Source organism: Setaria viridis, chromosome 7 (assembly GCF_005286985.2).
Source record: "Setaria viridis chromosome 7, Setaria_viridis_v4.0, whole genome shotgun sequence".
NCBI lineage: Eukaryota > Viridiplantae > Streptophyta > Magnoliopsida > Poales > Poaceae > Setaria > Setaria viridis.
This window is the reverse complement of record NC_048269.2, coordinates 1,130,940-1,155,694: the sequence shown is the minus strand read 5'-3', so window position 1 is coordinate 1,155,694 and position 24,755 is coordinate 1,130,940. Positions and strand designations below refer to the sequence as shown.

At 48.4% G+C, this 24,755-nt stretch overlaps 2 protein-coding genes across 2 annotated transcripts; one reads left to right on the top strand and one right to left on the bottom strand.

Moving 5' to 3' along the window:
- Positions 1-2,809: 2,809 nt before the first annotated feature.
- LOC117862547 (glyoxylate/hydroxypyruvate reductase HPR3) lies at positions 2,810-6,138 on the bottom strand. The gene is made up of 2 exons (XM_034746039.2): positions 5,547-6,138; positions 2,810-3,480 (listed from the first exon to the last, which is right to left on the bottom strand). Exons 1-2 carry the CDS (start codon positions 5,991-5,993, stop codon positions 2,959-2,961), a joined length of 969 nt encoding a protein of 322 aa, XP_034601930.1. The 5' UTR covers positions 5,994-6,138; the 3' UTR covers positions 2,810-2,958.
- Positions 6,139-6,325: 187 nt separating this feature from the next.
- Positions 6,326-7,705, top strand: LOC117862546 (glyoxylate/hydroxypyruvate reductase HPR3). Its single transcript, XM_034746038.2, has 2 exons — positions 6,326-6,888; positions 6,986-7,705. The coding sequence occupies exons 1-2, from the start codon at positions 6,433-6,435 to the stop codon at positions 7,508-7,510; spliced, it is 981 nt and encodes a 326-aa protein (XP_034601929.1). The 5' UTR covers positions 6,326-6,432; the 3' UTR covers positions 7,511-7,705.
- The last annotated feature ends 17,050 nt before the right edge of the window (positions 7,706-24,755 follow it).

Sequence of the window (24,755 nt, the reverse complement as noted above, 5' to 3'; positions counted from 1 at the left end):
CACCATTAGAGAAACCATCATCTGTATCGCTATAAACGAGCCAGCATGAACAAGCCATCCATGCAGGATCGAAAACAAGCTGGCCCAAATAACAGATTATCTATGCCAGCTCTCTTATTCATGCAATTGCAATTTTGATCCCGCACGAACAATTTTTATCCGCGCCAGCTCAAAATTGTACCAGCACGAATACTTCATATTATTTGTGCCGGCTCAAATAGAACCGGCACGATTACTCTGAGGATTATTCGTGCCAGCTTGAAATTGAGCAAGCAATGATAATCTATTATTCGTACCGGCTCAAAATTGAGCTAGCAAGGATAATCTATTTTTTTCACGCCGTCTCAGTATTGTGCCGGGATAGATAAGTTTCCCTCCTATGCAATTTGAATTTCAGCTTGTATTTAGAAATTCTTAACTTCGGCATATGAATTCGGAGACAAACTTTATATGAAAATTGCATGTTTTGATGAGATACACAACTTTGTAGTTGAAACTTTTTAAAAGCTATTTCGATGCTCAAATGATAAGTCAAATTTTTAGACACCAAGGGTCAAAAGAAATATGACTCCCTATCACGTGCAGGAACAACGGTTAGGTTGGATGGTATGGAAGGATGGGGGGCGAGGGGGGTAAAAGTTCAAAGGCTGGATACCACACACATGTATATTTCGCTTCAAAACATGTGACTCGTGATGCATGACCGTGAGGGATAGCTCGAGGTGGCCTTCTAGGCCTAAATAATTTCTTTCTTGCTATTTTCATTTACAAATTCTGATGTTTACTGTCCTTGCCAGCACGGATTAGCACTGATTCGGATAATGCTTTATCCGTGCTAGTGCCATTTCCCCGCTGGCAGGCATAATCCCTATAATCCCTTATTTGTGCCAGCTTCAACAGTGGCACAAATAATCATTCCCGTTCGTATTGGCTTTGTGGTGCGTGACTGATTAGTAGCACAAATGAGGATTTCACGACACTGCAATAGTGCCAAGGTGGAAGACACGTTAGTAGGAGCATCAATAATTAGGACCATCAATAATCATTTTTTTTTCAAATACAATACTGATCTTCATGAACATATACAGATCCTACTCCTATGAACACCTCTAAGTAATTGGATCATTATATTTTGAGATTGGTGAAGTTACCACCGACGCCTCAACCACGTCATCAACAACTACTAATGAAAGATACAAAATACCATAAATGTAATAAGTTGCTTATGGACAATAGGTGCAGGCCACACTACCAGAATCTAAGTCCCCAAGTGTTCCCGTGTGTCAAATACAATCCCAGGTGCCAAGGAAAACACGGGGAAAGATTAAAATGCCGAGTGTCTTGAAGAATCGGGAACTTCTACCCCGAGTGCATCTTCTGTTTTCCCGAGTGTAATCGACACTCGGAAGCTACGCATATTGTGGTAGTGCTATACGTGTATCCATGAGCAGAAAAGGATGCCTGGTCCGTGCATCACGTACTGAAAGCGAAAGACAGTGACTCGCCGTTTGGTCCAATCCACACGTACTCAATGCTCATGCATTTTGTCACGGTTCTTATTTCGGACAAGCTCTTTGATGCTAGTACCTCCAAGGAATGGCAAACGACTGGGACCACAAAAGCATGACACACGCTGTCGCCCGGACTTGGACACGCCACCGCCGGAGCAGGCCCCGTCCGGCCATGGACACGCCGCCGACATCCCCAAGGCATTGATTAGAGGTAGTTTTATCTTTGTTCAACTACTTTAATGGTGTTTAGTCACTGAAACCAAATAAGGGGGACTAAAATTTAGTCCAGTACATAAGGGGATTGTTTCAAGGGGAAAAAATATTGATTCTGGGAGGAAGCTGACCAGTGGTGACAGCAGCAGGACTGCAACAATCATTCGATTGTTGAAGTGCAGAATCTACCCATTGGCTTTGTCCATATGATTATATGAATCATTTCGATTTCGTAGTATGACCCTCTGTTATCAGTTTTTCAAATTATAGTTCACTTTTATCTTAAGTCAAACATTTGTAAGGTTGATCGAGTTAATACACTAGCATTTATAACATCCAATTAGCTTCATTAAATTTGCCATGAACGATGTTTTGATAGTACATTTATTTGTTACTGTAGTTGTTAATATATTTTTCAGCTTGGTCAAAATCAGAGATGTTTTGACAGTACCTACCTTTATTTGGAAAGTGAGTAAATGCCCGACATTGTGACGGTGCCTATATATGCCTCGCTAGGATGATGATAGTGCCACGTGGGATGCAGCCGTCCTTCCCTAGTGCAATCACGGAAGCTTGGCTTGTTCTTTTTGGGTTCTGAAATTTCAATTATTAGGAATTGTATGGTGGACTATTCTTTAATTTTCTTTTCAGTCCATATGAAAATTGATGTACTCTTTCATTACTATTTTTCCTGAACTTCGATTATTGGAGTGGCGTTTCTTTATATTTTAGGTATTTTGCTTCGCACTAATTTAAATATAAATTGGAACACTATAATTTCATTGTTTTTCTTTTTTGCAAATTTAGCTACTGATAATTGCATATAAATTGCGTGGCTAGCCATCCCTTTCTGAGATAATTTCTTTTTCTTGATTATTATAATTTCTTTTTCTTGATTATCTTCCCATTCGGTTCTATACTCTATTTTTTCTCCATATAACTCCTCAACGGCTCAATACATATTGAGCACGTCTCATAGCTCCGTGGAAAATGTGTTCTCAGTTGTCTAGATGTTTCATTCCTCACATTGAGCTCCCCATTAGAAGCTAAATTTGGACCTGTTTATGTTGCTCCTTCCGATTCGATTGAAAGAAAGAAGATGGGCGAACCTCATCACTGATCAAACGGGGAACCACGGACGCAAAGTTAAGAACCATAGAAACCGTCCTGTCAAGAAAGAGGCAATGCAATTTTATTTGCACCATATAGTTGGAGCCGCCCCGATCATGTGAGTTCAGAGCGTGACGGGGCTGAGCAGCGGCCTCCCGGCGAAGAAGGCCTCCAGGTTTCCGGAGACGATGTCCAGCGCCGCGGCCATGGACTCCGGCGTGAGCACGGCCCTGTGGTCGGACAGCACGACGTTTTCCATGGCGAAGAGCTCCGGCGGCACGTCCGGCTCCTTGTCGTAGACGTCGAGCCCGGCCCCGGCGATGATGCCCTCCCGCAGGCACCGCACGAGCTCCGGCTCGTCCACCAGCCCGCCGCGGCCGACGTTGACTAGCACGCCGCCCCCGCCCAGCGCCTCCATCACCTCCCGGTTCACCATGTGCCGTGTCTCCTCCGTCAGCGCGCACGACAGCACCAGCACGTCGCTCTCCGCCGCCAGCGCGACCACCGTCGGGAAGAAGGCGTACGGAGACGACGGCCTCGGCAACCGGGAGTGGTAGGCGACGGGGCACCCGAAGGCGGCGAGGCGCCGCGCCACCAGCGAGCCGATCCGGCCCAGCCCCACGATCCCCACGCGCTTGCCGCTCACCTGCACCAAATCAATGAATCATCGTGTCAAATTTTGCTCAGTTTTCTTTCCCTCCTGTTCGATCGTGCAGCAGCTGCAAATACTATCCGGGCAAGTCTAGTCTAGCACTTTCTGCTCATCCTTCTTGGGCTCAATGGGCCATGTCCGCTCGTGGGCTGCATGCTCCCAGCCTGCCTATTGCTTCTCACTCACAGGAGAGAGGTTGGCCCAGAGAAGTCCATTTCAAAGCGTATCTTTTCTACTTTTATTTACTTTGAAAAAAAAATTCAGAGCTGATCCTTTGTGCCCAAGTTCGAACAACAGGAAGTAGCTCATCAATTCTATTGCAGCAACATAAGCTATGATGCAGTCATCTTCAGTTCCCTGATGATAATTGAGGTCAGCAGCGTTGCCGGAAGTACGCATCTTATTCTCCACATCCAACGATCTAAACGCCATACTACATTATTACTCCTATCCTCGTTCCTTAAACTTGGACACCTAGCATGACAACCTCACTCGTTCACCAGCTAAACTTTTCGTTAAAACATTTTCTTCAATTTTCTTCCCCAAACTTTCTCTTCACTTTTTCCTCCATGCTTTTTATTCCTTAAGACTTTACAAAAATTTTAAAAAATAAATGCATGTCTTATGGTGTCAGATTAGCGAGAAACGTTGTCTTTTTAGTGTTTAAGCAATCAGCAGCTTATGCATAGATCGATATGAGTCCTGTGACACGGTGTCTGAATTTCTACCATCATACTACATAACTTAAAATTAAAAAATTCTTTGGTCCTAACTTGAATTCCTGTCATCATACTGTATAACTCAGGTATAGGAAAACTAAAAATTGTGCGTGTTTCATACTCTAGCACGGGGCTACATGCCAGAGTTTTGGGTGGTCAATCAAGAAGGAACGTGGGCTGAATGCTCATCTTGCTTGGGCTCAGTGGGCCATTGCTCATCGTACCTGGGCTCAGTGGGCCATGTCCGCTCGTGGGCTGCATGCTCCCGGCCCGGTTAACAAAGCTTACCTTTTCTATTTTTTAATTTTGCAAATAAATCAGAGCTTTTCTTCAATTTTCTTCCTTAAGACTTTACAAAAAAATTATAAAAAAGAATGTCTTATGGTGTCAGATAAGGGAGCCCCGTTGTCTTTTTAGTTTGTAGGCACCCATTAATAATCATCATCCTTAGACGTCGGAAACAGCTACCCATGTTGTAACCTCACATCCCTAAGCAAAGGGCATGGTCCAAGGTTCTTTAAGCTTCGGAAGTTGGGGCTCTTGACTAAGTGCTCGAGGTTTATGTGCAAATTCCAGTCATACGGATTTGGCTATGGTCATCTTCGATGTTTCATGTTTAACGTAAAAGTGCAGTATTTGTTTCGATTGTTTGTTCCGCAGAGGTCAAAAACTAAGGGAAGCAGAAACTAGTTGCGTGTATCATCGGATCCGGGCAAAGAGGGATCAGAGCCTCGAGTAACGAAGGAATCCATGACGTCGGCGTTCAGAGGTACTCTCTAAGGCAAAAACCCATGAAGGAAGATCCGAGGGTACGAGGCCAGAGCTGTGAGAAGTGTGATCACAAGCAACTGTTTAATTTGAACATGTGCAACTAATGACATATATTTTAGAAATGTAGTGATTTGAGTAAGGATATTTTTGAAGTAGGCTGACTTCTATTGTAAAAGATTTATTGTCCCCCCTTAGAATTTATTTGAAGAGTAAACTATATCAGTGGTCCTCGAACTTGTCATGTTGTGTCATCCCGATCCCCGAACTTATGAATTGCAGATTTAGCCCTATAAACTTAGGTTCGGGTGTCATCCCATTCCCTAAACTTGCAATAGGACTAAATCTGCAATTTATGAGTTTGGAACCCGGATGACATAGTGTGACAAATTTGAGAACCGTCTATGGGCTCTACTCTAATTTGAATTTATTTGAGACCAATCGATTGGCACCGTAGCCTGAATTTGTATCATCATAGACTAAAAATCTCTAGCACGGGGCTACATGCCAGAGTTTTGCGTGGTCAATCAAGAAGGAAGGAACTGACATGGTTTGATGACAAGTCAAACTAACCTTGGTGGCGAGCGGAAACTTGCCGTCCGTGGCCCACCTTCCGCGCCGGAGGTACGCCTCGGCGGCGGCGACCCTGCGCAGCACGGCGACAACGAGTCCCACGGCGTAGTCGGCCGAGTCGACGGAGAAGGCGCCCCCGGCGTTGGTGACGGCGAGCCCGCGGCGGCGGCACGCGTCCAGGTCGACGTGGTCCACCCCGACGGAGGTCGCCACCACGAGCTCCAGCGCCGGGAGCCTGTCGATGAGCTCGGCGGTCACCACCTTAAGCCCTGGCACGAGAAGCACCCGCGCCTCGGCGGCCGCGGCCGCGTCGGCGTCCGCGGCCAGGACGAAGCGGTACCGGCCTTCCAGCGCCGCCGCGAAGTGCGGGAACAGCGGCTGCGCCAGTAGCACCAGCGGCTTGTCGTCCGCGACCGAGTCCGCCGCGTTGGTCGCCGGCGGCGGCATCCTTGGGGGTTCCCCTTGGATCGCTGAGAGCACGGAATCTGTTGGGGGCGAAGGGGAAGAAGCGACAACCTCAAGTCGTCCTTGGATGGTGTGGTGGGTGGGTTGGCTGATGATACAGTCGGGACCAATCAATTTATTCGGGTCGATCGATTAGAACTTTCAAAAAAAATCATGGTCGATTATGATATAATATTCCAAGAACCAGGACAAAATGTGTCAACAAGAAGAAACAGTTAAGAGCAGAGAATCACCAGCATCACTCAACTGCAGCTGCTGAGCTGCAAGTCTTGTCGCTGCTACTACTGTTTTTCTACATTAGGATGACCGTTGGCACGCGATCCGACGGCGAACGTGGCGGCCTACTCTGCTTCTGGTGGCCTCACATCCACCGCTCACCGGGCAGTCCAATCCGATCCTTGGGAGAAAAGCAAACCATCCGATGGCTGCGCCGGCCGCCAAGCCGGGGCTCCTCCTCCTGCGGCGCTCGGACGCCACCTTCTCGGCCGCGCTGCGCGCGCGCTTCCGCGTCCTCGACTTCTACGCCTCGGGTGCGGCCCTCCGCGCCTTCCTCGCCACCGCCGCTGCGGAGCCGGACCCGCCGCGGGCCGCGCTCGTCGTCGCCAGCGGCGCCATCCTCGTTGACGCGGCGTTCCTGGACACCGTGCCGTCCCTCCGCTGCGTCGTCACCACGGGCGCGGGGGTGGACCACATCGACCTCGCCGGCTGCGCGCGCCGCGGCGTCGCCGTGGCCGGCGCGGGCCAGATCTTCTCCGTCGACGTCGCCGACCACGCCGTCGGGCTCCTCATCGACGTGCTCCGCCGTGTCTCGGCCGCCGACCGCTACGTCCGCGCCGGGCTCTGGCTGGCGCAGGGGTACTACCCACTCACATCCAAGGTTCATTTCTTTCTTCCTTTTCAGTTCTTGGATACTAAATCACAATGGCACAATTAGAAACAAATTAGAATCTTTTCCTCTGCAATTGATCGATCAGCTGAGCGGCAAGCGCGTGGGCATCATCGGCCTCGGCAGCATCGGCTCGCTGATCGCCAAGCGCCTCGACGCATTCGGCTGCGTCGTCTCCTACCACTCCAGGGCGCCCAAGGCCTCCGCTCCCTACCGCTACTTCCCCGACGCGGTCGCCCTCGCCGCGGACTCTGACGCCCTGGTCGTCGCGTGCGCGCTCAACGACGCGACGCGTCGCATCGTCGGGCGCCGCGTGCTCGACGCCTTGGGGCCGGGCGGTGTCGTAGTGAACATCGCGCGCGGCGGGAACGTCGACGAGCAGGAGCTGATCGCCGCGCTGCGGGAAGGGCGGATCGCCGGCGCCGGGCTCGACGTGTTCGAGAACGAGCCGCACGTGCCGCCGGAGCTGCGGGAGATGGACAACGTCGTGCTGACGGCGCACGAGGCCGTGTTCACGGAGGAGTCCACCGCCGACCTCCGCGACCTGATGATCGGGAACCTCGAGGCCTTCTTCTCCGGGAAGCCGTTGCTGACGCCGGTTCCTCTTCCGTAGCTAGTACGAACTACCTAACTGATCAGAGGGATACACTATTTTCTTTAGCAACCGTGCCTTAGCGCGTACTCCTTCCGTCCCATGAAGACTGTATTCCCTCCATCCCACGAATTTGTTTAGTTTTCAAAACTTATCCTAGTATCCATGTAACTTTTAGACAATCCAACAAATATCCTCATAATACCTTCTGGCCTAGTTAACGAATCGATCATTTACTCCCACCATCGATATTCGAGCTAGACTCACTAAATAAGGAAGGTTAATAGGTCCGACAATTACTGCAAGCGTGCGTGCATAATTAGTTCTACTCGGTAATCCATCCGATTAAGAAGAGTTATTAGGGGTACTTTGGACTTTTAGCATTGCTACTATCTCATCTAAAATTTTCCAAAAAAACAGTTCTTGTGGGATGGAGGGAGTATTTCATTAAGAGCAAGAGCAAAACAATTGTTACAAATCTTAATAGGCAAAGGCTATTAAGTTGATTACAGAGCTCCACCAAGCCAGTGGCAGGCGACCCGGCATGAAACAGGAATAGCAAGAAAAATGGGGGAGGGAACTCCACTCAAACCCACAAACCTAAAAAGCCCAAATCAACCTTACAACAGAACCTGCCGAGCGATACTACATCACTAAGGCTGCTAAAATGACGGCACAACATCCGCCACAACACTAAAACCATGACAACAAAGCATCCGCCGAAGCAACCAGAATCACGGCGGCAAAGTATCCGCCGGCTGAGGAACAGCGGCGGCAATCTGCTAGCTAAAGAACCGCGGCGGTAAAGTATCCACCCGAACCAAGAAGCGATGAGCATCCACCCAAATGATACAACCCAGGTGGCAAAGCATCCACTAGATTATAGCGACCTAAGCAACCAAAGTGATGATGGGCAAAACCGAGCGAAGCCAGGTACAGAAGGACCATCTACTCACGGAATAGTGACCGCTGCCACCGCCAAGCCAAGACCCGACGCCCCCAAGCCAAGACCCGACGCCGCCCATGATTCCACGGCAGGTGTAGAGCTTCCAAGACAATGCCTCAAAGGAGGGGGCGACACCACCGGTGCCGCCGTCATCCGACAAATGGTCTAGGTTTTCACCTGGAAAGCTCATCTGAGGGGATGAAAATGGGGAACGGATGACGCCTTCAAGAAGGTAGACGACGCCCGAGGGCGTTGCCGTCATCAGCCTGCAAACGGGCATACGACTTTCGCCTGCACCCCCTTCCCTCCCTAGGACACGCGCCACCAAAATAGCCGGTGAAGCATAGCGACATGAAGCCTAAGGATCACGTTGCCACATCATCGACCAGCCAGCTCCGCTGGCAGAAGAGGGTAGGCCAGCCGCCGGGACAACAGGAGACCCGGAGAGGGGGCGCGGCCACCCGATATGGGCTCCTCCCGGCCAGTGGCACCACAGCAGCACCCCACACATAGCGGCCAGCGAGACATGGCCGCCGGGGAGGGGGACGGCGCTGTGGCGGAAACACCTCGGATTAACTTAGCTAAAGCACATTTAAGTCGCCTAACATGCGATCATATGCTTTAATCAAGTTAACTCGACGATCCGTCAGATTTCATCCGATAAAACCACTTATACAGGACCGAGTTAGCATAGCTCACACGAAAGTGAGTGGTTCTAGAGAATACAACAGATCATCCAAGTTAAACAAGTTCAACAATTTATTTCAACACTGGTTCGAAAATCCAGCGGAAAAGGTAAAACAGAATGGCGGAAGCTAGCGTCGGGTCGGATGTCCCTGATGAGGCCAATCAGGACATCAGTGATCCCTTTTCTCACTGTCCGAGGAGAGATCCCACTCGACCGTCCACCTAGGAGGAAGCTGGAGCAGCCAAGTGCCAACAGCATCACTCTCAGGAGCTTCAACTTCACCTGAAAGAGATGCCACAACCAAGACTTAACCGACCGGTGGGAAAAACTACTCCACCAACTTCTAGACATGCAAGGCTCTTTGGCTGAGGGGTTTGTTTTGCCAAATGCAACTACAGTAGGTCCTTACTTTCAATATTTTAGCTCCGGTTCTAAGTTCATTAACCAGTCTATATTTGCAACTTATGCTAAGCAGACATAGTTTCCAAACAAGATATATATCAAGCATCAAGTTCATATCATTATCATGTTCCATCTTTACTCAGTGTAGCATAGCGATCAAGTAGTCTCAAACTGTGAGAGGCAGACGAATCGATTTGGGTTTCTTAACCATGCATGACAAACCTAATCTCACAACATCCGCGCACCACCGAGGGTCGCTTCATGTGTCGGCCGTCCCCATCAATCCCCTGACCCGTGTCGGGCCCACTTATCTTGGTGCAATGTTCCACAGACCCGGCCTCTGCCATTTTGTGACCACACTTGCCACCACATGCGGCCGCAGGGGAAAACTCTGTTCCAGAGACAGTGGATCGAACTGCTCATGTCCAGGTTCAATCAAGTACTAGGCTTCCCCATCCATACTAGGTATGAGATTAGTACTTTCAAACACTTGATCACGAACACCACCACTTTCAGACCTTAATCAGATTCAAGTAGACAGACGGGGCGATCCATCGACCACCAAAAAAAAATCACAAGGCCCTGCCCCGTCCACCGTCCTTATAGTTGTAACCAGAAGGAAAACAAGCAACTCCTATAACTCGGAGTGACAGGGAATCACTCGACTTTTATCAAGTCCTATTAAGCATTGCAACTACTCGGACTTATCATGCTAGTGTTCAGATCAAGGGAACTGAGTCATGCATCTATGGTTTCAACCAACTCCTATAACGTAAATGCACATACACACAAAAGAAGGCATGCGCAAGTTTAGAAAGTTGGGGTCATGCTCCGGGGCTTGCCTTCAAGTGGGGCGGAGGCAAACTGGTCTTCTGCGGGTTCTGCTTCAGCTCCTGCGGTCGGCGGCTCAGCTACCGCTCCGTCTTCTGGCACCGGATGCAGCTCGTAGGTGCCGTCGGCGAGATTTAGTTCTACACGGAAGTGCAAATGCAGGGGTTAAACATTTAGACGGTTATTTCAACAACACTTGCACACTTTAGCTTAGAAACTTGTAGCAAAGCTACAGGAAAAGGTGTGGAATTCCAAGCTTCAGTTGATAGAGAACAAGATAAAAGGGTCGGATTGGGAGAAACTTATGATCTGACCCTCAGACCTAAGGAATAACTGTACCGGGGTCCTCAGACTTAACACAGAGAAGTCCCCAAAATTTTACACAGATACCCTCGGGTCAAAGAAAAAGATACAGCCGAGCCCTCGGGCAAGGCGGACAAGGGTCGGCGAAACAGACAGGGTCGGGCGAGACGGAAAAAGGGGTCGGGCGAACCAGAAAGGGGTCGGGCGAACCGGAAAGGGGTCAGCAGCTTACCTTTAGGCCTACTGGTGAAGTCTTGGGGTCAGGAAGGAACAGACTCAGGCGGAAGGACTTGTGAGGCGCTAAGGCTTGGGCGGCGGCGGGGTCCGACGGTGCTCCAGCGGCGGCGGTGCTTCTTGTGGACAACAAGTAAGCTCTAGCACCGTGCGGAGGAAACAAGCGGCTGGTGGGTTCGAAAAAGCGGGTTTGAGCGGAGAGGGGAAGTTCCTCAAGAGCTTATGCGACAGCGCTTGAGTGTGAACAGAGGAAGGTGCGGCGAGGCAACGATGGCGAAGGGAACTCTGGTAGAGGCTCTGGTACTCCCTTTTATAGCTGCACGGAAGAGAAGGAGTCCGGGCAGCGCGAGGATCAGGTCGAAGAGAATGGGGTGCTCTGCCGTGGCGGCGATTGGTCGACGCCTCCATTGGCCGGCGAAGCTGAGCTTCGAGGATAGGGTCTTTGGTCATTGGGCACTGAAGACAGAGCTTGTGCAGGTGCGGTTTTGCCGGAGGGAAGGATTGGCAAGGGCGAGCGCGGGTCTGGTCGCGTCAGGCGGCAGATTGGGTGCGGCGGCTCGGCTAGCGTGCGGTAGGAAGGAAGGAAGGGGGCACTGCAGGCGAGGGCACTGCAGGCGAGGTGACAGGGCGAGCGGCGATGCTAGTAGGCACAGACCAGCAGCTTTGCCGGGGCACGCTACTGGCGAGGCGGGAAAAGGACTTGTCTCTGTCGGAGCCGTGGTTGGCAAGGGCGGTATCGTCGCAGGGTGCGCGCGTGCGCAACGCAACTGAGGGGGCGACAAAAAAGCCGGAAGGTATCGGGGCGCGCGACCGGGGATCCGGATGAGATGATGAGCGCGGGAGGCGAGGCGGTCTGGCGCGGCAGCGGCCAATCCTTGGTCGCAGCGGCGACAGGGCGCCTGGCGTGGCCGGCGAGGTTGCAGGCGAGACGAGACGAGACGGAAAGGGCCGCAGGACGCTTCCGTGCGTGATTGGGAAGGAGGCGCGCTGATTTATCTTGTCGCGTCCGGCGACTGGGCGAGGCGGCGCTCGTCGGGGAGGTTGAGCCACACGGCGGAGAGGCTCTGAAGCAGGGCGCACGCTGGCTCTGGCGCGTTTGACCCGAGAGATCCATGGGATCTAGTTTTGGGTCCATCTTCCAGTCTCTGGCTCTCCCACAGCTCCAAAGTTTGGAGGAACACTGGCTTTCGGGACTTAGAGAGAACCGGCGGTTTGGCTAGGTTTCAGGGTCGGGCTAAGAACAGGACTTTAGGTGATAAAGCTCAAAAAAAGCTGAGTCAACCGGATTAGGGACTTGTCTTAAGATTAACTCGGCTGATTTAAACCTGGGTCGTTACAGGCGCACTAGGCCGCTTCCTCGAACCACCACAGCGGCAACGAGGTGGCAAAAGGAGGAGGGGCGCATCCCCACCTGGGGCACGCAGATCTTGCTGTAGAAGAGGTAGATCCGGCCTAGGGAGGTGCAGATTTGGCCTCTAGTGGCCAGCATCGAGCTTGGCAGCGGCGGGAAGAGAGACACTGGTGAAGGGGGCGAGGAGGTTGGGGCTGAGTGGGAAGGGAGGGGGTGGGAAAAAGAGAGAGGGGGAGGGAAGGACGGTGGCCACCGGAGGCCACCGGAGTGGGGGTGATGGGGCGAGCGCGGTGGCACTTCCCGAGTCACGTGGAGAGCACTCGTCACGTGGAGAGCACTCGGGATAAGAGGGATAGGGAGAAGTTTTACGTGGCTCCACCTCTTGTACATACTAGATCTCACCTCTTTTAATCATGCAGATTTGTGTCCTTGTTACGATGATTGAGTACCGTATTTGAGAAATTCAGTGCAAGGTGCAACCACCACTTGGAATTCAGATGCCAGATACATTTTACTAAATCCTATGTTGGTTCCACGTTTGGCGTATGTTATGCCACACACTTGAGAGAAATGCTAAGTTAACGCCCTGTTCGTGCTCAAATGAATGGCAATTAAATGTTTCCTTGTACCTAAGAGGACATAGGAATTGCTATATTTCTCTTTTACTAATTGAACTGGTCATCAGGTGGTGTCTCCAAAAATAAATCGCTGTCACCTCTTGCATATCGAATGATGATTCCTAATGTTTCAGTTCCTCTGCAGTTTCTTGAGTGCAAGATCAAAATTTTGATGGCAGAAATCATTACGGCTACAATAGTACATCATGTAGTAACTCAAGACATGCAACCCTACCACTTATGATTGAGGATGTAACTTTAATTCAGAATTTCTAAACAAACAAGTAACTAATTCTCCTCAGCCATATTTTCCTATTTAATCCCGTGTCACTCCTGCTCGCACCTTCCAACCAAGTTCCAACCACTTCCAACGTCCTTATCTCTACTCTAAAAAAACCAAAGAGGCCAAAAAACTTCATACGTCGCGGTTCCTCCACTCCATCGTCCCGCGCTCCATCGATTTGGCGCCATACGTGACTGGGAGAAGCGGTGAGAAAATCATGTGCGCCCTACGATCGACGGGAAGCCCCCCACACACTCAGGAATGGCCTTGTGCGCCCATGAAAGTTTTTGCACCCTACGATCGAATTTTACGCCCCTTCGATCCGTATTCCCCACACATAATCCTTTATAAAAAGGAGAATCAATCGCACCCGGATTGAAGAAACCTCAAGGAAATCCCAAGAGATCCCCAAACGGAAACCCAAGAACAGTGAAATCCCCAACCCGATATCCCAAATCGATATCCCAAGCGGCACTTACTTACGTGTATTTCTGATGAAATTTCGCCGGCTGCACATGAGCCTTAGCTCATCGTGCGCGCGCCATGCGGATCGTGCCATCAACGCGGTTAGGCACCGCCACGACAAGCACTACCGCCCGCGCCATGTGTCATCACGACTCGCGCGCACGCCACCAAGGAGCCCCTCGACGGAGCTGCGCGCGGCCAAAGCCGCACGCAAGCCCCGGCGAGAGGGCCCTCAGCAGCACGACAACCGCCCGCCATCGCCCGCCGCTGGCTCTCCCCTCCCTCATGCGAGAAACCCGAAGGAGGAAATGACCTAGGGTTAAGGGTGCAGCCGGCTTCAGAGGTTTTGATCCGGCGGGACGGACGGCAGCCGTCCATTCTGATGGGTGGCCAAGATCTATGGGGACCAGGGAGGAAAGCTGGACCAGGCTGTTGGGCCAATTTTTGTTGGGCTTGCACGTTGTTCGGGTCAGCGGGGGGACAGGAAAAGGAAGCTGGGCCCGGGGTGGTCTTTTGGGTCGTTTTGGCTTCGAGGGCCGAGCCGGAGTTGTCTCGGTCCTCCAATATTCACAGGTTGTTCCATTTTATTTCAGGGAATTTGATTGTTTTAATGCGTTTCTGATGTATTTCCACGTATTCCTGATGTATTTTCAAGCATTACTAAAGTTTTATCACATATTTGCAATGAATTTTACATGAAGTCCTAATTTCTCTTGAACTAATGCTGGTCACCGTATGACACGGTGGCACCATCGTCAACCCACATTGGTTGTCCTCGCGCTCGCGGGCAGCATCAGGAACAATAGAAGCTAGGCTGCGCTCCAAAGTGATGATGCAGATTTGAGTTTACGAAGTACACACTTATACCTCTATTTCTTTGAATTTGAATGTACAGCAAATGAAGTTGTTGCTGACGTCGTTCTTTTTTCCTTCTCTTTCTGGGCAATGTAAAAAAAATCCTATATGTCAAGTTGTATAATTTGGCAATGTAAAAAAAATCCTATATATCAAGTTGTATAATTTGGAACTTTTAAGTTGAAAAATGAGTTGTATATTCCTCAATTTTGTATGACATAGTGTGATTCAGTTTTTGTTTTGCCCGTAGCAACGCATGGGCACGATCCTAATTATAATAATTAGAAAAACTCACTTCCCACGTCCTCTGTAATTCTGGGCCAGTTTTGTTTGATTTGTGGGCTTTGTTTGCTAATTTGGCCCAGTTTCCGGTTGTATTTCCTTTTCATCCGTTTTGAGCAGCACAGCAGCAGAGGTGAGCTCCATTTTGTGCTATGGCCGACAAGTAGAGAAAAAAATGAGCTTTGGGAGAGAAAAAGTTCAGTACTTGTTATATATTCTTTTGCCCCAATATAATCATGTGAACCAAATGGGTAAACAATGAATTTTTCTATAGGAATCCTATTCCTATGATTTTTCCTACGTTTCTTGTGCAATCCAAAGGGTAAAGGAGGCATTTTTTTTTTGCGGGTAAACAGAGAGTTTATTAACTAGACAGAAGGGTCACAATCAGTGGTGATCAGGTTCTTGACGCACGCAGGCGCATCCCCCAACCAGACTGCTGTGTGTACATCCCGCCTAGCTAATTGAGCTAATTCATTTGCAGCTGAATTTCCCTCCCTCTTTACCTGAGCTACCCTCCAATCAACCAGTAGCTGTGCTTGCTCCTTAGCTTCCGCCACACTCTCTTGGTCCAGCCTGAGGGAGGCGGCGTCCAGCACGTGCTCCTTCTACTCACCACACTCTCTTTACCGCTTCTTCTACCCGAGCCCGGCCGGTTGCTAGGCCTTCCCTCTTTATGTTCTGATGAATGGTCCCTGCCCTTCAGAGCTTCGTCCAGAGAGCTCTCCATGGCGAGAAGAGCGTGAACTGAGTCTAGGATCCCTACTGGCCCCGATTGGTGCGTAACATTGTTGTGCATCGTCCAGGCTCTCCATAGAACTAGCTTGACCATATCCCGCTGCAGGCTTGAGCAGTTTTTTTTCTAATAACAGCAGCAACCAATCCGAACTGTGCCTCGTCCGGCAATAGCCAATACTTGCGCATCGCCATACGTAGACCCTTCGCTTGCGGGCACGCCACCGTAGCATGATGGCTTCACTCGGCTTCACGATTACAGATCGGACAACTAGAATCTGTTTCTAGGCCTCTTGCAAATTTGTTACCCCTTGTAGTAATTTGAAAACACTGATAATGTAGGTAGGGAGCGCTTGTGCCACCGTTTTGATCAAAACCTCCTTTACTGCTGCCGACATATTCTTCTCTGAGTAATCCTCCAATCTCTTACTGAGCCTTTCCTTCAAAGGTTGAAACCTTTCCCCCTTCATCCTGCCTTTTGGTGTTGGTAGACCAAGATATTTCTCATCAAGAACTGTTGTTTCCACCTCCAGTATCTGTTTAACACCTGTGTGGTCGCCTTCCTGTTCTTCTTCTTTAAACATAATCGAGCACTTCGCAGGATTTATCAACTGTCCTGTGCACCGTGAATATGTATCGAATACCTCCTTCACCTCACCAGCCTGTAGCGGATTCGCTTTGAAAAAGAGCAAAGTATCATCTGCAAACAAAAGATGCGAGATACCAGGTGCTCTCCTGCACACCCTTAACTCCTGTATCTTTCCTGACTGCACCTTGCTATTGATCAGTTTTGAAAGCCCATCAGCAACAAAAAGAAATAGATATGGCGAAAGTGGATCACCTTGACACAAACCTCTTGATGGAGTGAAAGGTGCTGACATAGAACCATTGAAGCGTACTGTATAGTGAACCGAAGATACACATATCATGACTCGGCTCGCCAATGAACTCTGAAAGCCCAGCTTCAGCGAAACATTGTTCGGAAAACTCCAATCAACACGATCATACGCTTTAGCAAGATCCAACTTGTATGCACAGAATCTACTTCTCTCATCTGCGTTTGAGTTAATAGCATGCAAACCCTCAAAAGCAATGAGTGCATTGTCCGTGATTAGTCTCCCCGGGATGAAGGCAATTTGATTAGGTGAAATAATATCATGGAGGAGAGGTCTGACTTGTTTCAACTCAAACGCATCCGGTGAAATAATATCATGGTAAAGGAGGCATTAGCCTGAATTGTCCATACTGACTTGTTTCAACTCTTGATTATCCTGGTGTGTTCATCGTTTTCAACTGTATATTGTTTCAGTTATATACAGTTCTTGTGATAGAAACCATCAAGTATATTCCGTTCATGTTCTCACGCACACAACTCATGGTAATCCTCACCAGAAGTCACATTGTATGTTTAGTTCAGAAACAGATTACTTTCTTTCACTTCTGCATATCCCCACAAGAAGTCACATTTCCTTTTTCGTATATTTTTGCCCGTTACATTTGTAGACCTGCCGAGGACAATGGTATATAGATTAATACAGTATGCGTTAGGCATCGGTGCTCGGGGCTTTTTCCACCCAATTGTTGAAAATGACTGATATTTAACAAAAACCTTGCTCGACTGATTGCTAGACATAACAGTCGATCTTTCGTTTGTTGTGCAGCGAGCTCGAAGAGACCTGACTGCTACGCACAGAAAAGTCAGTCAGTTTTGCCCAGTCAGTTTTACACGTCAGTTTTGCCCAGTCAGTTTAACTAATGGCCAAAAAAATACGGCCCGTGATCGATCTCGACAGCATGCAGCGACGCAACGACCACCACCCCCATGTGGGCATCCGACCATCCATCCGCCGCCAGGAGGGAAGAAAAAATATTTTAAATAAACTTTTACACCACAGAATAATGCACAAATTTTTTATACAAAGTTTGTGGACAAAGAGATTCAGCAAAAATTTAATAAAAGATTCAGAGAGAAACAATCAAACACGAAATACTTTCGAAGAAAAATTACGAAACAAAAAAAATTAAAAAAGCTATACATAAAAAGATAATGGAAACTTCGGGACAAAAATTTTGGAAAAAAAATAGGGAACAAACATTTGCACAAAAAATTTGGAAAAAAAGATTGAGAAAAAAGAACAAAAGTTTGGAAGAAGCATATCGATAAAAGAAAATAGGAAACATAAAAAAAGAAAAAAAAGGGGGAAATCGAGCCGCTCGGCGCATGGCTGCTGAGCCAGTCGCTGGGGGCTGGCCACCGCCCCCTCCGGACCGGGCCGCGCACCGCCGCTCCTCCTGGCCGCGACGCGCGCTCTCGGCGACGGCCGGGCGCCGCTTCTGCTGACCGCGCCGTCCACCCCCGCTCGCCATGGGAGCCCCACGCTGACATGGCCGGCCACCGCTCCTCCTGTATATGGAAGGAGGAGAGAGGATTTTGAGGAAAAATGAAATGGAAGAGGCGGAGGAGAGGAATGGGAGGGGCACGTGTTGGGGGATGGCCGGATGGGTAGCAGCTGGCACCAGGCGTGTGGACGTGTGGATCGACCAGGCGGACGAGAAAAACCGGTCGGTTGTGAAGTCACATTGTTTGGTTGTGGGCCTGCGATTCATTATTATTATTGGGCCCTTTATTTATGCTGAGCATCAGGCAGGCATTCAGGCTCATAAAGAGGAAGTATATAAGCCCACGAGTCCCCGTCTGGCCAGAATGCTTGACAGGATGCCAAGGCCCAAATTACAACTTCACTCGTTTTTTTTCCCGAGAAAACAGCTGACGCAACGCACGGTCACCTCTATATAAACACGCACGCACGTGACCTTACTCTTTTGTTGGAACATCTCCGAGAAACTAAACCAGCAGATCTGAAGATTGATCGAAGGCGCCTCGTTGTCAACAGACATATCACGTAATACTGAAAGGTTAACGTAGGTCACATAATCTGTCAGCAACATATATGATACTACGTGTAGAACTGTACCATGGGTATCGTGAACGAGCCAGCAGATTGTCACCGCCTGCTGCTGCGGCGTTGTGGCGTGTCAGGCTAAGGTTGTTGGCACGCATTTTAATTTGGTGCTTGCCTGCTGCTTGGTGGTGCAACTGCGACAGTGGAGGCACATGCATGCCGGCGCGCGAATTCCTTGGATTGACCGGCATGTGGATCCGATTCGAGAATCCGACTGATCAGACACAACTGAAATCAATGGAATTAAATCCTTTCACGCGTCGCGCGCTGCCTGCCCCCCCAACCTCGCTCCTGCCCGAATTGACCACCTGCTCCTCCTGCTGCGGTGCTGCTGCATCGTTTTACTCCTTGCGCTCTTCAGCTGGAGCGGTGAGAGGCTTTTTATATGTTATATTGGGCCAAGATCTCTGGTTTGTGTGAATTGGCCAGCGGATCAACCTCACATGTACCATTCATTCGTATGTGTACGTCTTTACGTCACGCACGTACTAGAGGCCGTGTACAGACGGATGGTAGTCGTCGATCGATCGACTCTATGTCATGTAGCACTACGAAGCACAGAATTTGAATTCGAATTCAAATTTGGAGGGGATTACTATGTGCGTCATTAATAGGACTACGTACCTCGATCTCATCACCCTCCGGGACTGCATGCATGCATACGTGATGCATGCGTACGTTCGATCCGATGACCTCCGATCCAAATGAAGGACGGAAGGAGACCAGGAGAGCGACGTACGCCTGCATTATTAAAATACGCGCTAGGTAAGGTAGTGCATCGAATCGGACCCAGACGAGACAAGAGTCGTTTTCTTTCCGGTTCAGATCACAGAGGCAGCAGCAGCGTACCTCATCATGCTAGCTGTTCGTCGACTGTCCCAGAATTGCACGAGATGAGATGATGGACCATCAGCTGCATGCACGCAGGGACCAATGGCCCGGCAGCGGCCTGCACGCAGGGCTCCATCGGTTGGACGGGCTCGGCGCCGGCCACTGGCATGATTTGATTTGGAGCCACGCGACCCATATAATTTCAGATGAAGTCACTAGCTAGGAAAGCGCGGGAATATATATATAATCCATTCACCTGCATGCATGCAAATACAGCCTTAGTCATCAGCACATCAATTGGGTGAACTAGCTAATGCAAATTGAGTGCTGGGTGCACGCACGGAAGCCATTGAATCCATTCACGCGTCGCAAGCTGCTTGCTCGTCCTCCTGCCTGCCGTCTACACACACTATCTGCCTTTTTCTTTTAACAGCTACTCCCTTCATTTCAAATTGCAGTTCGTTTTGACTTTTCTAGATACATGATTCTTGCTATGCACCTAGACTATATATACGTTATGTCTAAATACATATCAAATTTTATATAAACGACCTACAATTCGGAACGGGAGGAGTAGATAGAAGAGCTATCAATTATATCAAAAAAAGAGCAAAGATCGGATTGAGAAGAACAACAAACTACAATATCGGCCGGTTAGCACTCCTAGCACAACGCTATGTCGCTATTGCACTGAACTCGCAGTAAAATGCTATGCATTTCACAAAGCTCCTCCCACCACCACAATCACCCTTAGCACTCTGTAGCATCGCCAACTACCACTCCTCCACCCAGGGGTGGAGCCACGTTGTAAATTCTGGGTGCGGCCCCACCCAGAAAAATAAAAAATCCAAAATCAACTATAGTTTATAAAGTTCCACCCTATTTAGTTGAACATCGTACATATGTCATGAGGTGCCGCACCCCTATAGTTTTTCTCTAGCTTCGCCCCTGCCTCCACGGAATGCCATCCACAAACCATGACGGATTTGCCAAACGTTACCTTCAGGAAGGTCCATGACACTGCCGATGCCTCTCAAGGAGTTGGATTTTACCCGCGCCATCCGGCAGGATAGGGTGGAGAGATGCAAAGAGGACAACGATGAACATCCGTACTCAATGGTGAATGGCATGCATGCGCGCGAACGGTCACACATGCTCTTTTGTTGTGTAGCACGTGCACGTGCGCGGCGTGAAAGCACTTGTAGGCTTGTAGGTTTTGCAATATTGCTACCCCCACACGTGCTAGCTAGATAGGACACTAGTGGTAGCACACGAGACAAGTTGAAAAACAAAAAGATGTAACTTGAATCCGTCACTCTCGCTCGTGATATGTCACGTACGCACGTACGTAGTACAAGATCGCTGACGGAATCCATCGTGTACATGTCACGTAAGTTACGACCTACAGGACGATTCGAATTCAAATTCGGGATCCAAACTTAATACTATGTACGTAAGCAGTGCAAGTGTAGTCCACGTCCCTCCCTCTGGGGTGGCCAGATTGTAACCGTGTGGTCCTTTTTTTGCATTGGGTATAGTAGCCCATTGTGTCGATCGTTCCAGGAGCGAGAACCGAGAAAGGAGAGAGTACCACATACATGCTGGATGGTACGACAGATTCACTGTGAAGGTAGACCACCATCCAAAACGGGAACACCATCTCATGTGCCGTACGTTTTTTAGCAATGTACAGTAGAAGGCTAGTAGCAACTTGGTACATGCATACACCGATACATGTACGAACATACTCCTATGTATACAAGCACGCAAGCCCATTTGGGATGAGTATACTAAAAAATATTTATAGAGGCCGTCCACGTAACCAATCCCTTGAAAATTTAAACAATATTTTTTTAGAAAAAATCATAAATTTTTCATACGAAGTTGACAAACTTTGTAGTGGATAACTTTTTTTTTTCAGATCTTTACAGGGCAAAACATTCGTAATAATTTCTCAGGTCTATTTCAAAACTATTTTTAGAAAATTTCTAATGACCTGCTGGTACAAATGAATTCATTAGTACTGGGTCCTGTTTGGTCCAAAAATTTTATCGATGGATGGATATCCACTAGTGCATATCTCTCTCTACACATAAGTTTTAAAAATAAATGATCAACAGAAGATAATATATTATTTTTAAATGTGAATATAAAATAATAATTTTAGTGAGTTGGACACGTATGTACCAAGAATTGGCGAGCGGCTGCTTTTAGGCCCGGTTTGGATCCACCAGGTAAATTTTAGCTGGCTAAATTTAGCAGCTAAGGATCAAAATATGACCCTAACTAAACTTTAGCTAGCTAAAGATTTCTTTAGCTGGTTCAACTCAGCTAAAACCAGCTAAAGCAGTAAAGACCAAAATGCCCCTCCTCGTTAAATCCCCCCTCGATCCCCTCCCACGCCCCCACACCCCTCGTTCCCCACGCGTCGGTCCGTCGTCACCACCGCCGGTCCTCGCGCCCGTCCGTCAACCCCGCTGATGGTTCGTTGCCACCTCCCCTTCCTCCCTCCGCCAGCTAGCCGCACTGCTCCTCCCCTTCCTCCCCCTGCCGACGAGCTACGTCACCCCTCCCTGTGCCTCCCATCCGCCAGCGAGCTGGAAGAGATGCTGGTGGAGGCATGGAAGAGGAGAGGATAAGGGAGAGAAAACATAGGTGAGAGGTGGTGGGAGGGGCAAGACAGATAAATAATTCCTTTAGTTGGTGGATCCAAACACCTCCAGCTAAAATTTTAGCTAGGTGATTTTTAGCCAAACTAAAGTTTAGTTGTAACTGCAACACAAACTGGATGATGGCCACACGGGCCGGCTGTCTTGGCTAGGCTACCTAGACGCGACTCAGCAGAGCTCGAATCTTTTTTTTTTATGTTTGCATTCACGTACGTAGTACGAGCACGTGTAGTGGTAAAGGTTTTGAAAATTCGTATTTGAATTTTGAAGCCTACTAGTAATAATTAGCACTCGGGAATACTACCTCGATCTGGGATGGACCTACACGTACGGATGGGATGGGTCTCGGGATCGCATTGTCCCTTCATTCGATCTCTGTAGCTCTCTCCCGACAGGGGAGCAACCAAGGCACTTGTCGGGCCCATGCATGTCAGTCAGATGTCCCTATAGTTAACGGTCCACCTGTTGCTGCAATTAGCATTGGTAAACATTTTGCCAAGTCGCGTCGATGTCTATCCCCAACTCCAATTTCTACCAGGACGCCTCGATCGCGACAAAGGAAAGCGAGGTTGCATCTATGCAGCCTGGAAAGAGGTCTTTGCATCTGCATGCATGCCTAAATGCATCCTCGAGGAAGCTAGCTGAGCACGCAGGCAGGCCAGGTCGTTTTCCGCTGCAGCTTGCTTTGCATGCTAAACGAGTAATCAACGATATATGGACAAGCCCATCGCGTCTGGTCTGAATATGCATTGCTGCAGGATCGATGCATGTCAGGGGTCACTTTGGTCCATTCCAGGTCCATGTACACGTAATATTGTTTCTTTCTTTCTTTCTTCACAGTCATCCGATCCGACCGTCGTCAGGGTGCCTGTCCATCCATCTGGACCTTTCCCAGACTGCTGTAGAGGACTTTCGATCCAGATATGTCTCCATCGTTTTTACCTAAGATTAAAGGATCTCCAATCCCGAGTTAAATGGCCACCAAATCACATCCGACAGAAGCTTTAGTTCCTATTGGTAATATCAATCGGGACTAAAGTTCCAACTTTAGTCCCAGTTGTAACGGCTAGGATGGATCAGGAAGTCTGGTGGGAAAAACCAACCGGGACTGAAGGCCTCTCATGGACTAATGGGATTAAATGAGAGGCCAAAACCAACTGGGACTAAACGCCCGCCCTATAAAAATTCCCATCTTCCTCCCCGAGTGTGAGCCACTCATCAGATCGAGAGCTCGAGCTCCTTCTCCATAGCAAGCAAGCAAGCTTAGGAGGTGCTACCCGATTTTTTTTTCCTCCTGAAAATGAGGATTTCACTCATCCAAAATGTTGTAAGGTTAGCTACCCTTCATTGATGGTTACTATGCTTTGTTTTATGCTTTAGAGATATAGAAAAATAAGTTTTTTTAGAATGAGCGAGAATGGAGATGATTTTTTATTTATACATATTTTTGAGCTAGAATTTGATGGATAGCTTGCTTGTTATATATGATTCGTATTAGATAAATATCTTGATCAATATTAAGTATGGAATAAATAGAGTAAATGTGTTTTTATATTTAGTCCTCGCAATAAAATTGAGGTAAATAAATTGTTGGTGTAAGAAATAGAATTTGGTCATTACTATAATTTTTTTTGATAGTTTGCATGTTAAATTAGAGTGATATGAAAATTACACCGGTCAACTTAATGCTAGAATTGTGGAACAGGACAACAAATATACACTAAATACTACAGACGCTCCATAGTGGACTTCAAGGAGTAAAGAATTCAAAAAAATAATTGTAGAACAGAAGAACTTCAAGTCCACAAACTCTGGCTGAATATTATAAAATAATTTTTCCAAACGTCTTTTGGAGCCACATTCTCATAATAGAAGTCTGGTGGCCCAATAGTCTGTTCAGGCAGAGATTTGTTCACTGACCTTGACGCATTAGCTTTCGGTTGGTTTTGCCTTGCCAAAATAGGCATAATAGATGACCACAAAAAATTATTGTACCCAGATTGCAAACAGGCGTATAAAAAATTGGGCACCACATTGGAAATGCTGCAACGGAAGGTAAAAAATGGTGTGTTCGATAAGGCATTCCAGGGGATATTGAAAATTGTAAAGAACATGCTTCCCAAGAATAATGAATTGTTGTCCACAACATATGAAGCTCAACAGGTTGTTTGCCCTCTGCGATTGGAGGTTCAGAAGATACATGCATGCCCTAATGACTATATCCTCTATCGTGGTGATGAATACGAGAAATTGGATGCTTATCCTGTGTGCGAAGCGCTGCGGTATAAGATCAGGCAAGATGATCCTGGTGATGTTGAGGGGCAGCCTCCCAAGAAAAGAGTTCCCACGAAGGTGATGTGGTATTTCCCTATAATACCATGTTTGAAGCGTTTGTTCAAAAATAAGGCGAATGCTAAGTTGATGCGATGGCATAAAAAATAATGTAAGCAAGATGATATGCTGAGACACCCCACGGATGGGGCCCAGTGGATGTCAATTGATTGGGGTTACAACATTATGCCACGAGGGGAGGCTACGGGGAAGGGCACCCTTGGTAGGAAATCAAGTTTGAACAATGATAGTGATTTGTTCCATAAAGCACAGTTCACGGTTCTGCAACAATCATCTTTTGTGACTCCTTATATCGAGGAACGCAAGTAGATTCTATTTTTCCAATACTCAACGAAATCCGATGCTTGGATTATACGTCATCACATGGATATTTTTCCCTCTTAGTTGCGTAAACACCTTATGGGTAACTCCGCAATTCACGAACAACTCGCTTGGTTAGTTAAGGAATCTTCTAGCACA

What these genes read in the sequence shown, in the direction of transcription:
- LOC117862546 (XM_034746038.2), top strand. Translation starts at nt 6,433, where the DNA reads ATGGCTGCGCCGGCCGCCAAGCCGGGGCTCCTCCTCCTGCGGCGCTCG. An exon ending in ACTACCCACTCACATCCAAG is followed by an intron (nt 6,889 to 6,985) that starts GTTCATTTCTTT and finishes TTGATCGATCAG; the next exon opens with CTGAGCGGCAAGCGCGTGGG.
- LOC117862547 (XM_034746039.2), bottom strand. Translation starts at nt 5,993, where the DNA reads ATGCCGCCGCCGGCGACCAACGCGGCGGACTCGGTCGCGGACGACAAG. An exon ending in AGTTTCCGCTCGCCACCAAG is followed by an intron (nt 3,481 to 5,546) that starts GTTAGTTTGACT and finishes GATTTGGTGCAG; the next exon opens with GTGAGCGGCAAGCGCGTGGG.